Genomic DNA, 13,375 nt, shown 5'->3' with positions numbered 1-13,375 from the left:
CACACCTTTGAGAAAATCGATTTCCACTATCTAGTCAAAGGTGTAATAAAATAGTGCAACACTCCATAGCGAACTCACTTACCGTGTGCGTCACTATTGTTTTCCACTGGCCGTACAAGAATGGGCTGGAAGCAGTTAGTTTATATATTCACTGGCGCGGAGGTATTGATTGATATGGTAATATTTTCACACCGCAATCAGTTTTAGTCAGTTCCGTTTGGTAGATTCTCTTTTTTGCTGGTTTAAACTGTTCAATCACACTGCTGTCGTCGCCTACTTTTGCAAACAATTTTTCACCTGCCCCGACGCAAAGGTGAATTTATTCACTGGTTCAATATAGCGCAGTAAACCGTTCTCTCGTGCAACTTTCTTTTGGATATTTTCTGTATCCTAGTAAAATCCTTGAAAATATATTTACGCCTCGTGGTGTACAGCGTAAGGATCGCGACTTTTCTAACTATTCCCTGTATTCTCTTGGTACAATTGATGCCGCGAATTGTGTGGAGCGCGTGCCGCAGCAAAGAAAATGCTTCCGCTGGAGTTGAACACTTTTTTCCAAGTGCCACACTGCGAACTAAAATCTGCTGATTTTGCAACGGTCGTCGTCATCCGTGTTCCGAAAACCCGATACATATCGTAACGCAAATTTCTCTCGTTCCAGCTAACGCCAGACGCGCATAGAGCGAGCGAGAAGTCATCGTGCAGAGGAAGCTACGAGTAAGACAAGGTGCGCTGATGCATACACACGTTTGCTTTGCCGGGGGAGAAAGCGAGAAAGCACGAAAACGAAAAAATCATACGATATTCCCGTGATGATGAGGACTGGAGAGAAACAGACGCGCGTCGGCAAGCAAAGGGAAAATATGGATAAATGCACCTCGTGAAAACTATTTTTCTTACCTATGAACTAGGTTCTTTGTAATCTTTTCTACTAACAAAAAAACGGAAAAACCTTTAAATGAATGTTTTAAATATAATTCTACCAAACTATTCTACTTCCACTAATTTCAATGGATCCTTTTGCCCCCTGGTGGTGTATATCACCACGCATAGCCCTACATCACATGAATCATTCGTTCAACAAAACTGCCCCTCTCTTTGGATCAATCAATGGCCAAGCCATGCGGACCCTTCAAGGTGAGGGAACACCCTGCACACGGTACAAAACCGTAACCTCGAGAAGGCCGGTGCAATCGACACTATCGCCGACACTACAAAATGTCCTGTCCAAAATGTAAGATGCACTCTACGCTGCTCTTATGGAAAACTCCGGACCGGCACAAAAAGGTATCCCCGGGCCGTGACGTTACCGCTCGCGTTGAACTTTCATCATTCCACCGCATGACGTAAAAACCAAACAAAACGCTTCTTGACAACCGTCGGTGGACTGGAGGTGGGAGAGGGGGAACCTCGCGGAAAAGGAGTGCACAAGCGGGGAGCGGTGGACCGATGTCAGACCACTACGCGATATCCAATCGGAACGCGGGTTTCTATGAAAATATGCGCGCGGTACGTTTTCGCACACCAGCACGCATGACTCGCTGTTCTTCTCTTGAAATGTGCGCCTCTCTTTCTCTTCTCGCGAGAGTCAACAACATATTCCTCATGCAATCAAGAACATCGGAATCATATGATTTTGCATCATACGTTGACTGCTGAAGGTAGAAGTGAGACGGATACGAAAGAAGCTTAACAATTTCAACTGTTAACTTTTATCTTTAAAAATCAATAAGCAATTAACATTCTGGGTCATCAATGTTTCGACAGGTGTCCTATTGCTTTTATTCAACTATTTGGAACAACCAAACGACGATACACCGGTAGACATGCCGGGTGAGAGAAAATAAACAAACACATTGCTCTCGTTCTAGTTCGCGAGAGAAGAGAGAACCAAACAAAAAGAACAGCATACATTTTCAAGTTCAAGGATCGTCAACAACAAGATCGCGTCAGGGGATATATCGCTATGCCGATCATAGCAGACGTGGCCACGACACTCCATCTATTTTAAACCGAAATTTCTTACATACTTACATCAGGACATTTCATTCATACAGGTTCATATCAGCTGTATTATTAGTCTCAACAAGTGCAGGTGGATGAGCCGTTAGCGCGTGTTCCAAGTATCGGGTGATGTGCCGAAAATTGCAATCGTGTCATAACAAAGACGAATCAGGAATCTCAACGTCCCAAACAGCAATCTAACTGATAAGCCGATCGAAACACGACTGAATGCCGTAAAACCATAACAAAACAGCAATGGTGGTGCGTTTGTTACCGTTGCTAAGGTCAAGTTCGTTCGCGAGGACGCCTCGGACGGCGTGTTTCTTTACCAGCATGACCACGCCACACGATGGAGATGGCCGGTATCTGGTAACCGCCTGATGGTTAGACGAAATCTGAAACAACCAGAAGACCCTATCGTCATTGCTATGCGGCTATTGCGGCCGTTACAGCTGATTCTAGCCCAAACAACCGACGGCATCAAACAACGTCACGCTCAACCCAGATGATCAAGCGCAGAAACAGACGAACTTCCTAGGCGAGGCTTCGTATAGTAACGGTTAGAATTGCACAGGAGTGTTTTTGTTGTATTTGAATATAATAATAATGCACATCCATCGTATGATTTAAAGATGGTCTTCGTCAACTGGCCCGTTGTCTACAGAAGCATTAATCCTCACTCATTTCTTAACTTAAGTAGCATAAACTACAGAGTACAACTGGCTTTCATTTCATGAACATGAGTAGGGAATAATTTCAATTTGGAATCGAGAAAGTCTCGAACACATATATTGTTCAAAAGTACTTTTGCACTTTGGAGCCTAATGCAAAGCTTCTCGCCTTGATAAGCGAGCATAAGTGTTTCGAACGGATTCTAAACATTCACTTTGACGTAGGTGATCACATACATAGGTGTAACTATAATTTGCAATGCACGTAAACTCCCTCCCGGACGATTTAAAGTCACATTGAGCGTGTTAGTTTGCATAGGCATTTTGTAGTAGTTCGATTGCGACTTGTGATCGCTTCGCTGCGACTGAAAACTGATAGCAGCTGATGAGTATTGTTATTGTTTTGTTTTGTAAAGAATAAATGTTTTACAAGGTTAACTTTTCACCCTCTGCTGGAGCAACTATCCATGCGTGCAATGCTCTTGAACTATACAAAAGGTCGAATATATTTTCTTTTGAGAAAAACTTTAGGATGCGTGAAATTGTACAATTGTATTTTCCGATGGTCTTTATTTCTAAAGTTTCATTTAACACGTTGAGATCTCCGATATGATGGGATTGTTTGATTGATGAACTGTAAATGTATGGTACTTCATGAAGCACCAAACAGAAATCTTTTTGTTTACAGCTTATTGAATAAAATCATCAGTGTAAATGAAAAAAGGTGCTGGATATTTCTTCATACTCATGACACATTAACTTGACTAGTACTGGCCTGTATGTTTCCCATGTAGGAATACTTCACACTATGGTAAAGTAAAATAAATGAAAATGTATGCCAACGTATAAATTTTTAAATTCATCATCTCTCTAGCAGAGTCGCTGATTGGCAACACTGCTTTAAATCAAAACATGCAATCTGAGTCAGCTGTCAAGAGGCGAAGTTTTGTCAACAACAAACTTGTTTTGCAGAACTTTCTTACTCATTGTTTTCGTGTTTGGTTGACTCCAAAGTCTGTTCTGTCCGTATCCTGTTCCTCGTCGTTTTTTAGCACAATATTTCCACCGAGCAGGCTAGATTGTGAACCAAGCCAAAATCAAACCCACCATTGAAATATTAAGTGTGTGGCCGAAATGGTTGATTCGGTAAGCTGCAGCAGAAAGAATCGCACGCAAAGACCTTGATTTGGTTTGGCAGTGTTTTATATGCTCATGACACTCCTCCCCCTTCTCATTAGCACGATCCTGAATCAGCTGAATCCTGCAGCTTAACGGAGGATGATGTTGAGCCAAAGCTTAAATACGTGCGGTTATCGAATGACATAAAAAATATACTCAGCGAGGAAGCAATCAGCTGCATAGCAGTTCACCCAAGAGTGAGTGTGTGGAGAAATCAAATGTTTAAAGATTGTCACTAATTTTTGGTTTGTACTTATTACAGTTTCTCTGCCTAGGCACGCATTGGGGAAGGATTCATATGCTCGACCACCAGGGAAACTGTGTGCATACCATCATAAACATTAAGGAAAATGCACATATTCTATCGGTGAACAAAATTTCGGTCGATAGTAAAGGCGAGCATATAGCGACATGCTCCGACGACGGCAAGGTAGTTATTAGCGGATTGTACACAAACGAGAACAATCAAACGCTTAGCACCGGAAAAATTATCAAAGCAGTCGAGCTGGATCCTCAACATCACCGCTCCGGGGCTGGTCGGAAATTTATCATAGGTTCGACCATATTGTTATCAGAGAAAAGCGGTCATGAGTAACACATTTGTTTTTATACTTGTTACTTGCAGGAGATAACAAGTTGGTGCTCTATGAAAAAACCTTTTTGAAGGGTCTCAAATCGACAGTCCTGAGCGATTCTGAGGGTCAGGTAACAGCTATTAAATGGAATGGTCAGTTCGTAGCTTGGGCAAGTTCGCTAGGAATTCACGTCTACGATTTGAACGAAAAATGCTCACTAGGGTTTATCCAATGGGAAGAACCAAAAGAGTAAGTGCTTTTATACGGTTGAACAACGTCGGTAGCACGAGATTAATCTAAAAAAATTTTCATTTTAGGGGAAAACTAACCGACTATCGGTGTAATTTGAATTGGTCCAACCCTACGACGCTGCTCATCGGTTGGGTCGATACCGTGCGAATATGTGTGATACGCAAACGCAATGCAATCGAGGTGTCGACCCGAAACCTTCCCGTGCACATAGTAGATCCAAGTAAGTTATCGAAGTCACTCTCGGAATTGAGCCGGTAGATGAAGCGTGCATATCTTAAACTACTATTTTTTTGCAGTGTCCACATTCCAGACCGATTTTTACATCTGCGGCATTGCGCCCTTAGAAACGGTCCAACTAGTCGTGCTTGGCTACTCGAAGGAACGCGATTCGGAGACGAACAAAGCACTACGGCCAATACTCTGTGTGCTGCAGTATAATGCGAGCGATTACATCGAAATCTGCACCGACAGCCTGTCAATGCGTGGGTAAGAAACTTGAAGCCATTTTACAGTCAAAACCAGGGACTGATTTCGATAATATCCTTTCAGCTATGAAGAATACAAATGTGATGATTACCATCTGGATTGTTTGATCGACGAAAACCAGTATTTTATCGTTTCTCCAAAAGACGTCGTGGTTGCCAATCTGTACGAAACTGATGACCGCGTACAGTGGCTCATTGAACATGGGTAAGTTGTACATGATTCCGTAAAGTATCAGTTCTTTCCGGGGATTTCGTTGAATGGGATTTGAATCGAGTTTTTGATAAGAATTGCAATTCAGTTTTGGTACAAATAATTTATTTCTCTAGTATTAAATCAACATCCCAGTATGGGTGCTAATGCTGGGTGTGTATGAAAGTTGCCGTACGTTTCAGTTGCTTGCATTTGGTCACAGGGATATTTTTTTTCTTCCTGCCCGTCACTCACTAGCTTAACTATAGTAGTTGATATTTTGTGTGTGTCTATTTTTTTGCGCTTGATTAACACCACCAAATATTATCAATCACATTAGGCTGCATTTCTCTCACTATTATCTTACTGGTGTAGTGTGTGCTTTAGACACCCGTTTTACAGCACGAGCTCGGTGGTTGGGTCCAATCGTAAAAGTACTCCTTCGGTTGGGGATTCGACCCCTCCGAAACGCCTTCCTCCCTCGAACACATCTCCCCGGCGTAGAGCTCCCGCATATGTTGCGCGGTTCGTTTGTGCAGCAGAAGATGATAGTTCTTGCAAGTACGTGCCTTCCATGCCGTATCGAAACGGACGTCGTGCCTACGGTGGATGTTTCGGAATGGTGCCAACCACGAACCCATCGAAATATCTTCGCTTTTGTACAAACTCAATCGATCTGCATAGGAGGCGATAAACGACACTAAACCCTTCGAGAGTACGTAACCACCGCCAAGTGCGTACGGTCCATAGCGATCGCAGAGTGAGTAATCATGTTCCTGCCACACCCCTTGCTTCTTAATCGACGCTGCACCACGGAAGTAACCCCAGTAGAGCTCCAACGGAGTACCGCTATCGGTAGAAGGTTGTTTTGGTGGATGCCGCTTGGTGCGGTGTAACTTTTCGTAGTAGCTCATCAAATCCTCCGCCAAAAGATCCAGCTTGACGTACGTATCATCGTCCAGCTTAGCGAGATAGCGAAAGTCGTACTTGGCGTCAATTTTCTTCATACTCTCAACCACCTTTGCGGTCAGGTTGGCATACGAATCTTGCAAGTCTTCCAGCTCCAGAATGTCGCCGAATACACGCTGCTCTTCGTAGATTGCGCGGCGTATGTTTTTCGGTTGTCCTAGCAGACCAATCGTGAAAAGTGGTTTAATTTTGAAGTTGATCACCTTAATATTTTTCACGGGCTTTTCGAGCCACGCTCGATAGTTATCAAGCAGTTGGCGCTGCGTTTGGACCGATTCGTGCTGTAGGTGGCCATGCTCGTTGAACGTGGGAATATGTATAACTTCTTCCTGGTAGCTTTCATTGATCATGCGGGGCCGCAGGTTCAGATAAGTTTCACGGATAGTCGTGCGTCGTTCAAAGTTTTCTGGTGCTGTTACAATAAGCAGCAGCAGGAAGTAGGAATTCTCTGGGTCGTACAGCCGTCCCAGAGGGGCACAAGCAGGTTTGGTGTTGGCTACAAGGGCCGTAAGAAGCACTCCACACAGGAAGGCACAAACTAGTGGCACGATGCCGACACAGCTCCGTTTGTGCAGATGGTACCTAGTGAGCGCCATGGTTCTTCGTAGTGACATTCGATATTTCCTCTTGGCCTCTATTCTTTAGCTGTTCTTTAATTTGTCCCAGAAGAACAAATAAAGTACAATAATTTCTCTATTTACAATCACTCTTCATCTTCACGACGGCCACAAAAATTGTTCGTTTTGAAGATGTCATATTTATGTTTTGACAATTGACAATCATCTGACGTACGAAACATTTCAGACGAATGCAGGTGTAAACAAAACAGGTGCATGGTTGAAATATTTCAGTCAGTTGCTTTTTGAAAACTTTATTTCTAATTTCATTTTTAACACGTTGCGTACCGCGTCACCCAAATATGGGTGACAGCAGTTTTAGTACAACAAAGTTTTTGACCCATAAATAAATGAAAATGCAACATAAAAATTATTATAATATTTTATATAAATTTTTTGGGAGGCTAAGTTTTTGCTTGGCCTTCGAAAACAATCGGTTTAACAAATATTATAAACAAATTGTAATTTCAAAAAATGTACTAAAAAGTGTGCTAAAACGCTTGGTACGCAACGTGTTAATACAGGTGAACGTCGATTATCCGGGGGTGTCGGGACCGAGAGGTCCCCGGATAACCGAATTCCACGGATAATCGAACATATACTAAAATCCGTTTATAATACCTGGTTTGAGTCTCGGCTAGTTCACTTTTGACCAGTTCCAGTTAGTTGCTTAATCATAAAAAATGTTTGAATTATTTTCCTATGGTATTTTTATTGCTATTTTCGATCAGAGAAAATTTATTTGACACATTATTGCTACAAAATGTTGTGAACCAACCTAATATTCATGGAAACATTTAAGCCCGGTTGTGCAGTTGTCAGTTGCAAGACCCCCGGATAATCCGCCCCCCGGTTAATCCGGCCCCGGATAATCGACGTCCGACTGTATTCTTATAAGAACTTTAATTTGGGAATTTGAAAAAGTAAAATGTGAAAAAATTAAGCAAAATTTCTTACAACGTATTTTGACAAAGACACTATATTTATTGGTAACATCACATCTAATCTTATTACGGTATTCCACAGCAAATTTGAACAAGCGATGGAGGTGATATCGAAACATGGTGGAAAATATTCGCTCATTACCGTGGCGCGACTTTATTTGGATCATCTACTATCGCTGCAGCAATTTGATGAGGCAGCTCGACTGTGCACACGTGTCTTTGGCAACGACAAACAGCTATGGGAGGAGGAGGTTTACAAGTTCGTGAAGGTAAAGCAACTACGGTCGGTCAGCAGCTACATCCCGGTATCGGACGAGTGTAAGCTCAATCCGCACGTATACGAAATGGTCCTGTACGAGTATCTGCAGCTTGACCCGAGCGGGTTTCTGCGTCTGGTTAAGGAATGGCCACCCCACCTTTACAAAACGAAGGCCGTCATCAATGCCATAAACGATCATTTTAACAAGAAGGATGCTAATATTCTGTTGGAAGCACTTGCTATACTGTACACGCACGAAAAGGACTTTGAATTGGCACTAACGATGTATCTCAAGTAAGTATTCTATTCGTATTAGTTGGTTCATTTTTAATAACTACTTTTTCATGTTTTGTAGATTGCAACACAAGGACGTGTTCGAGCTGATCACAACGTACAATCTCTACGGCATGATTAAGGATTCCATCGTGCAGCTGATCGAGCTCGACAGTGAACGTGCGATTGCAATGCTGCTGAAGGACAAAATTCCGCCCGAAGATGTCGTGCGTGAGCTGGAACAGCACGAACAGTATCTATACCGTTTCCTGGATGCGTACGATAAGGTGGACAGTAGCGATAAATTCCACTGGCGACTGGTGAATCTGTACGCCCGGTACGAACCGGACAAGCTACTGCCGTTCCTCAAGCGCTCGAATAACTACCCAATTCAGGAAGCATACGACATCTGTCAGAAGCTTCTCTTCTATCCAGAGATGGTATACCTGCTGGATAAGATGGGAAGTACACGGGAAGCGCTTAGCATCATACTGCACAATCTGAAGAACATTCAGATGGCGATCGATTTCTGCAAAGATCACGACGACATGGATCTGTGGAACGATTTGATCAACGAGTCTGTCGATAAGCCGCACGTAATGACGAAGCTGCTCAACAGCATCGCCGGCTTTATTGACCCGGAGCTGCTGGTGAACAAAATTCAACCTGGGCAGGAGATCGAAGGGCTGAAGGAAGCGATCATCAAAATGCTGTGCGGATACAGCCTTCAGGTGTCGATACAGGAAGGCTGCAACGAGATACTCGCCTCCGATTACTTCGATATGCATGAGCACTTGGTACGGGTGCAGCAGGGCGCTTTGTCTGTTTCGGACGACCACCTTTGTGGCGTGTGTCGAAGAGACATCATCGTTAATAAAGGTAACTAGAATGAACTCAATACGGTTACACACCAAATATGTACATTTTAACACCACACGATCTCAACCTCAATTCCTTACAGATAACATGCGTGCGGATATTGTGATGTTCAACTGTAGACACTACTTCCACGAAAATTGTCTCCTCGACAAGTACAACCTCGAATTTTGTATAGTTTGTAATTCGAAAAAAATGGGAAAGCCACCCGCGGCGGTTTCGTAAGCATCGGACAACCAAGGGAGGCGAAGGACGGACCAATTTTGCTAAACACAATTGACGAAACGAAACCACATTAAATCCCACGGAGCGTCCCCGAGCGCGATATGGTGTGTTGGCTTGCTGCTTCCGTTGGATCTGTTCAGTCCGAAGGATTCGTTCAGTTTTTTTTTATCATTGTGCATAACTCACAACTCGTGGGTTGTACTTTTTTTTAAAGCCAAAAATCAAAAAAATTAAGTATCATTTATACAGTTAGTATGCAGTATAGGAATGCAATCAAGAAAATAGGCTGCTGCTTAACGAACCAGGCCCCGTAGTACTAGCTAACAAATATTATCAAAATAAAACGGTTTAGTGTAAAATACTATTTTTTAAAAGCACTCTAAAGACGAACCACTGTCCGCGTGTTTACGTTATTTGCTTTAGGAGATGAAAGAAAAATCGGGTTATTGCAGAGATAGACAAGCAAATTGGCGCTCCTTTTATCGCTACGCTTATCTCGTTTAAATTGGGCAAATTTAAAAGACGACAGCCTGACCTGCAGCCTAACGTATTATCGTACCTTTAGATCTTTTTATTTTGTTTCCAACCACGCGGTCACTATGATCGATGTTAAACCTTATCGCATCGTCTACAATCGAATACGTTCAATCTACTCTCAAATCCGGATCAGGAAAAGTAGTAGAATAAAAGTCAACCCAACTGTATGTATGCGTTAAGCGATATTGGGAGGCTCGGCCCTAGAAACGACCACATTTTTTTCTATTTTAAGGCGATAATGTAGCATCCCCGTAATAATGGTGGTAGGTGTGATAAGCATTCGACGAACGTGTGAGTTATTAGCATCATGTGGCTGCATCAAACCGGGCCCCCCAAACCCTTCCAAGAGTCCCGTGAAGGGTCCCCTGTGCAAGTGTCCGCCATCACCGCGTAATCTTTAAAAACACGCCAAAACATCGAACACACCCCTACCAGCATAAGGAAACCTTTCGCTCGCTATGTAGCTGTGTGTGGTGGTTCCCGCATCTCGGGCGCATTCGCCCGAAAAACATACCGTCTTGACTTTAGTCGATCAGCACCAGTGGAGCCGCGAAGACGCGCATCGCTTAGCGAAAGGAAAGCCACGCCGGAAAGATCAGTGTGCGTGTGTGTGACCAGCATCAAGCAAGATCCTAAACACTTTCTCTTGCCGCTAATCTCGATCGTGTCAGGAGGTTCGAGTTCGATCAGTTTTTCGTTCCACATCATCAGCAGGTAAGCGAGATAGTTACGTCAAGATTGGAACCGTTCTGTTTTCAACAGGTTCTCCAAGGGAGGTCAAAATAGAAAAGTGAAGGTAGCTTAACATTACCTAACTTCTGATAGGTGATAAAGACGCTAAGCTATGTCGTATGAGGGAATACGAGATGCTTACGGTGGAAGAAAACTTCCATATCCATGTTCATTCAAAGTAAAAATTGATCAGCTATTCCTATGGTTACGATTACCTTTATTCTAAAATTGGATTTGTTGTTTTAGTTGTTTTTTACTTTCATTAAAGATTTTGTTGTTTCATTCTCACGCCTCACGAAACACATATTCCAATGGCACATGGCGCAAACATGTTTTGGTATTGGATTATTTTTAGCCACCACAAAATTGTGGCGAACGGTTTCAGTTCCTATCACACTTACGTATTTGATTTGCCGCAAAACAGGAATAAAAGTATCACGCTTTGGCTTTACCAAAACAACCCCCGAATGGCAACACACGCCAGTGCCTGTGTGCTTGACTTTGACCGCCCGCCCGATGACCCCTAAAAACCCGCGACTACGCGAATGTGTGAGCTTCTTTTTGCACCATGTCACCATGTGAAAACCACCACGTCACGATAGGGAGCAAGAAGGGAAAGGAAAAATGCTGTACTCGCGTCCTTATCTTGGCAAGAGCCACCATTGATAAAGTATCATCTCTATCATTATCATTGGGGGCCCGCGATCGACCCTCGGTCTCATCATCTCTCGGTAGTGTAAACGATTTGAGTTGAAGAGGTACTTATAGCTCAGTGTAGGATTAAATCCCTTATTAATGGTATAAATTACACACAAATAATAATAGTCCTTATCACTGCCTAGTCTATCACCGAGAGTAGTGTATCTGGAAAGGTCTTCCTTATTAAGCTCTCTACAATAAGCTTGTAACTGCTCGAACGATGTCCAATCGTACGTAAAATATTTTGAATACATTATTTTACTGCCGCATAGAGAGCATGATTTTTCCTGTTTCTCTGTAAATCACTCTTTCAGCACACTTTCCTAATTCCTATTGTCCAACAATAAATCTAATGCCTTTAGATGATTGAGCATGGTGTTCTATCGTTTAACTCAACCGATCTTTACGCCTACTTTTTTAAATTAAATCAATATGCAACCTTCTGAAATGTAGTACCTAAGAGGTCTAGTAGTGTTTATACTACCGGCATGGTTTTCAAGCACTGTTGCATCCAATGCATGGTACTACACGATCCATCCACAAACCATTAATACCAATTCTCTACCAAACGCTGCGCAGCAACAGTCCAAATCATGACCCAGCAGGGGCCCGCATTCGACTCCAATTGCATGACGCTGACGCGCTTCGTGCTGCAGGAGCAGAAAAAGTACAAACAAGCTACCGGCGATCTGTCCCAGCTGCTTAACTGTATCCAGACGGCCATCAAGGCGATAAGTTCCGCCGTGCGAAAGGCTGGCATCGCCAAGCTGTAAGTATCGAAGCGTACTTTCACCCGGTTGAACCAATCCTGTTCTAATGTTGGTTCACTTTACAGGCAAGGAATCTCCGGTGATACAAACGTTCAGGGTGAACAGGTGAAGAAGCTTGATGTGCTGTCGAATGAAATCTTCATCAACATGCTGCGATCATCGTACACCACCTGCCTGCTCGTGTCGGAGGAGAACGATAACGTGATCGAGATCGAGACGGACAAGCGGGGCAAGTATGTTGTGTCGTTCGATCCACTCGACGGCTCGTCCAACATCGACTGCCTGGTGTCGATCGGTTCCATCTTTTCCATTACCAAGTGAGTGTAAACGCAATGAGTGAGCGTTGAATCCGTTCTTATCAACCAAATTGTTTCCATATTGAAAAAAGGCAAGTGAATGAAGCAGCGGAACCTTCGCTGGCGGATGCTCTGCAGCCGGGTAACAAGATCGTCGCCGCCGGGTACGCCCTGTACGGATCGGCCACGATGATTGTGATCAGCTTGGGGCAGGGAGTACACGGCTTCATGTACGACCCATCCATCGGTGAGTTCGTGCTGACCGACTACAACATGCGCATTCCGGAGCGGGGCAACATTTATTCCATCAACGAGGGCTACGCGTCCACCTGGGACTCGTCGGTGCTCGAGTACGTGCAGGCAAAGAAAGACCCGACCAAGGGCAAGCCGTACGGTGCCCGGTACGTCGGTAGTATGGTGGCCGATGTGCACCGTACGATCAAGTACGGCGGTATTTTCATCTATCCGGCTACGGCGGCGTCCAAGAACGGCAAGCTGCGCCTACTGTACGAGTGCAACCCGATGGCGTACCTGGTGACGCAGGCCGGCGGAAAGGCGTATGCGGGCAAGGACAAACAGATATTGGACGTGGTGCCAACGTCCATCCACCAGCGCTGCCCCATCTACCTCGGATCGAAGTTGGACGTTGAGGAGGCGCTTAGCTACATTAAGTAGGCTCGCCATTTGAAAGCTTGAAAGACGATTCTTTTTTCCATTCAAAAGTTGTGTTTGTTCTGTTTTGATGACAAATGTGACACCCAAGGTGCAATATAATTTCAATTAACTTATAGAAACGGGTGTGATATTTTTTAATGTTAAACA

The 13,375-nt window shown here is 43.7% G+C and overlaps 3 protein-coding genes across 3 annotated transcripts; 2 read left to right on the top strand and 1 right to left on the bottom strand.

Moving 5' to 3' along the window:
* Nucleotides 1-3,936: 3,936 nt before the first annotated feature.
* Nucleotides 3,937-9,898, top strand: LOC131266121 (vacuolar protein sorting-associated protein 41 homolog). The gene is made up of 9 exons (XM_058268489.1): nucleotides 3,937-4,051; nucleotides 4,117-4,408; nucleotides 4,480-4,678; nucleotides 4,747-4,901; nucleotides 4,978-5,167; nucleotides 5,231-5,371; nucleotides 7,969-8,439; nucleotides 8,501-9,297; nucleotides 9,380-9,898. Exons 2-9 carry the CDS (start codon nucleotides 4,153-4,155, stop codon nucleotides 9,517-9,519), a joined length of 2,349 nt encoding a protein of 782 aa, XP_058124472.1. The 5' UTR covers nucleotides 3,937-4,051; nucleotides 4,117-4,152; the 3' UTR covers nucleotides 9,520-9,898.
* On the bottom strand, nucleotides 5,472-7,040 carry LOC131266127 (beta-1,3-galactosyltransferase 6). The gene has a single exon (XM_058268495.1). The coding sequence runs from the start codon at nucleotides 6,937-6,939 to the stop codon at nucleotides 5,740-5,742; it is 1,200 nt and encodes a 399-aa protein (XP_058124478.1). The 5' UTR covers nucleotides 6,940-7,040; the 3' UTR covers nucleotides 5,472-5,739.
* A 672-nt stretch (nucleotides 9,899-10,570) lies between the features above and the next one.
* Nucleotides 10,571-13,361, top strand: LOC131266132 (fructose-1,6-bisphosphatase 1). Its single transcript, XM_058268499.1, has 4 exons — nucleotides 10,571-10,770; nucleotides 12,067-12,256; nucleotides 12,323-12,574; nucleotides 12,646-13,361. Exons 2-4 carry the CDS (start codon nucleotides 12,081-12,083, stop codon nucleotides 13,226-13,228), a joined length of 1,011 nt encoding a protein of 336 aa, XP_058124482.1. The 5' UTR covers nucleotides 10,571-10,770; nucleotides 12,067-12,080; the 3' UTR covers nucleotides 13,229-13,361.
* The last annotated feature ends 14 nt before the right edge of the window (nucleotides 13,362-13,375 follow it).

Source organism: Anopheles coustani, chromosome 2, assembly GCF_943734705.1.
Source record: "Anopheles coustani chromosome 2, idAnoCousDA_361_x.2, whole genome shotgun sequence".
Classification (NCBI taxonomy): domain Eukaryota; kingdom Metazoa; phylum Arthropoda; class Insecta; order Diptera; family Culicidae; genus Anopheles; species Anopheles coustani.
This window is presented reverse-complemented; position numbering and strand designations above follow the sequence as displayed.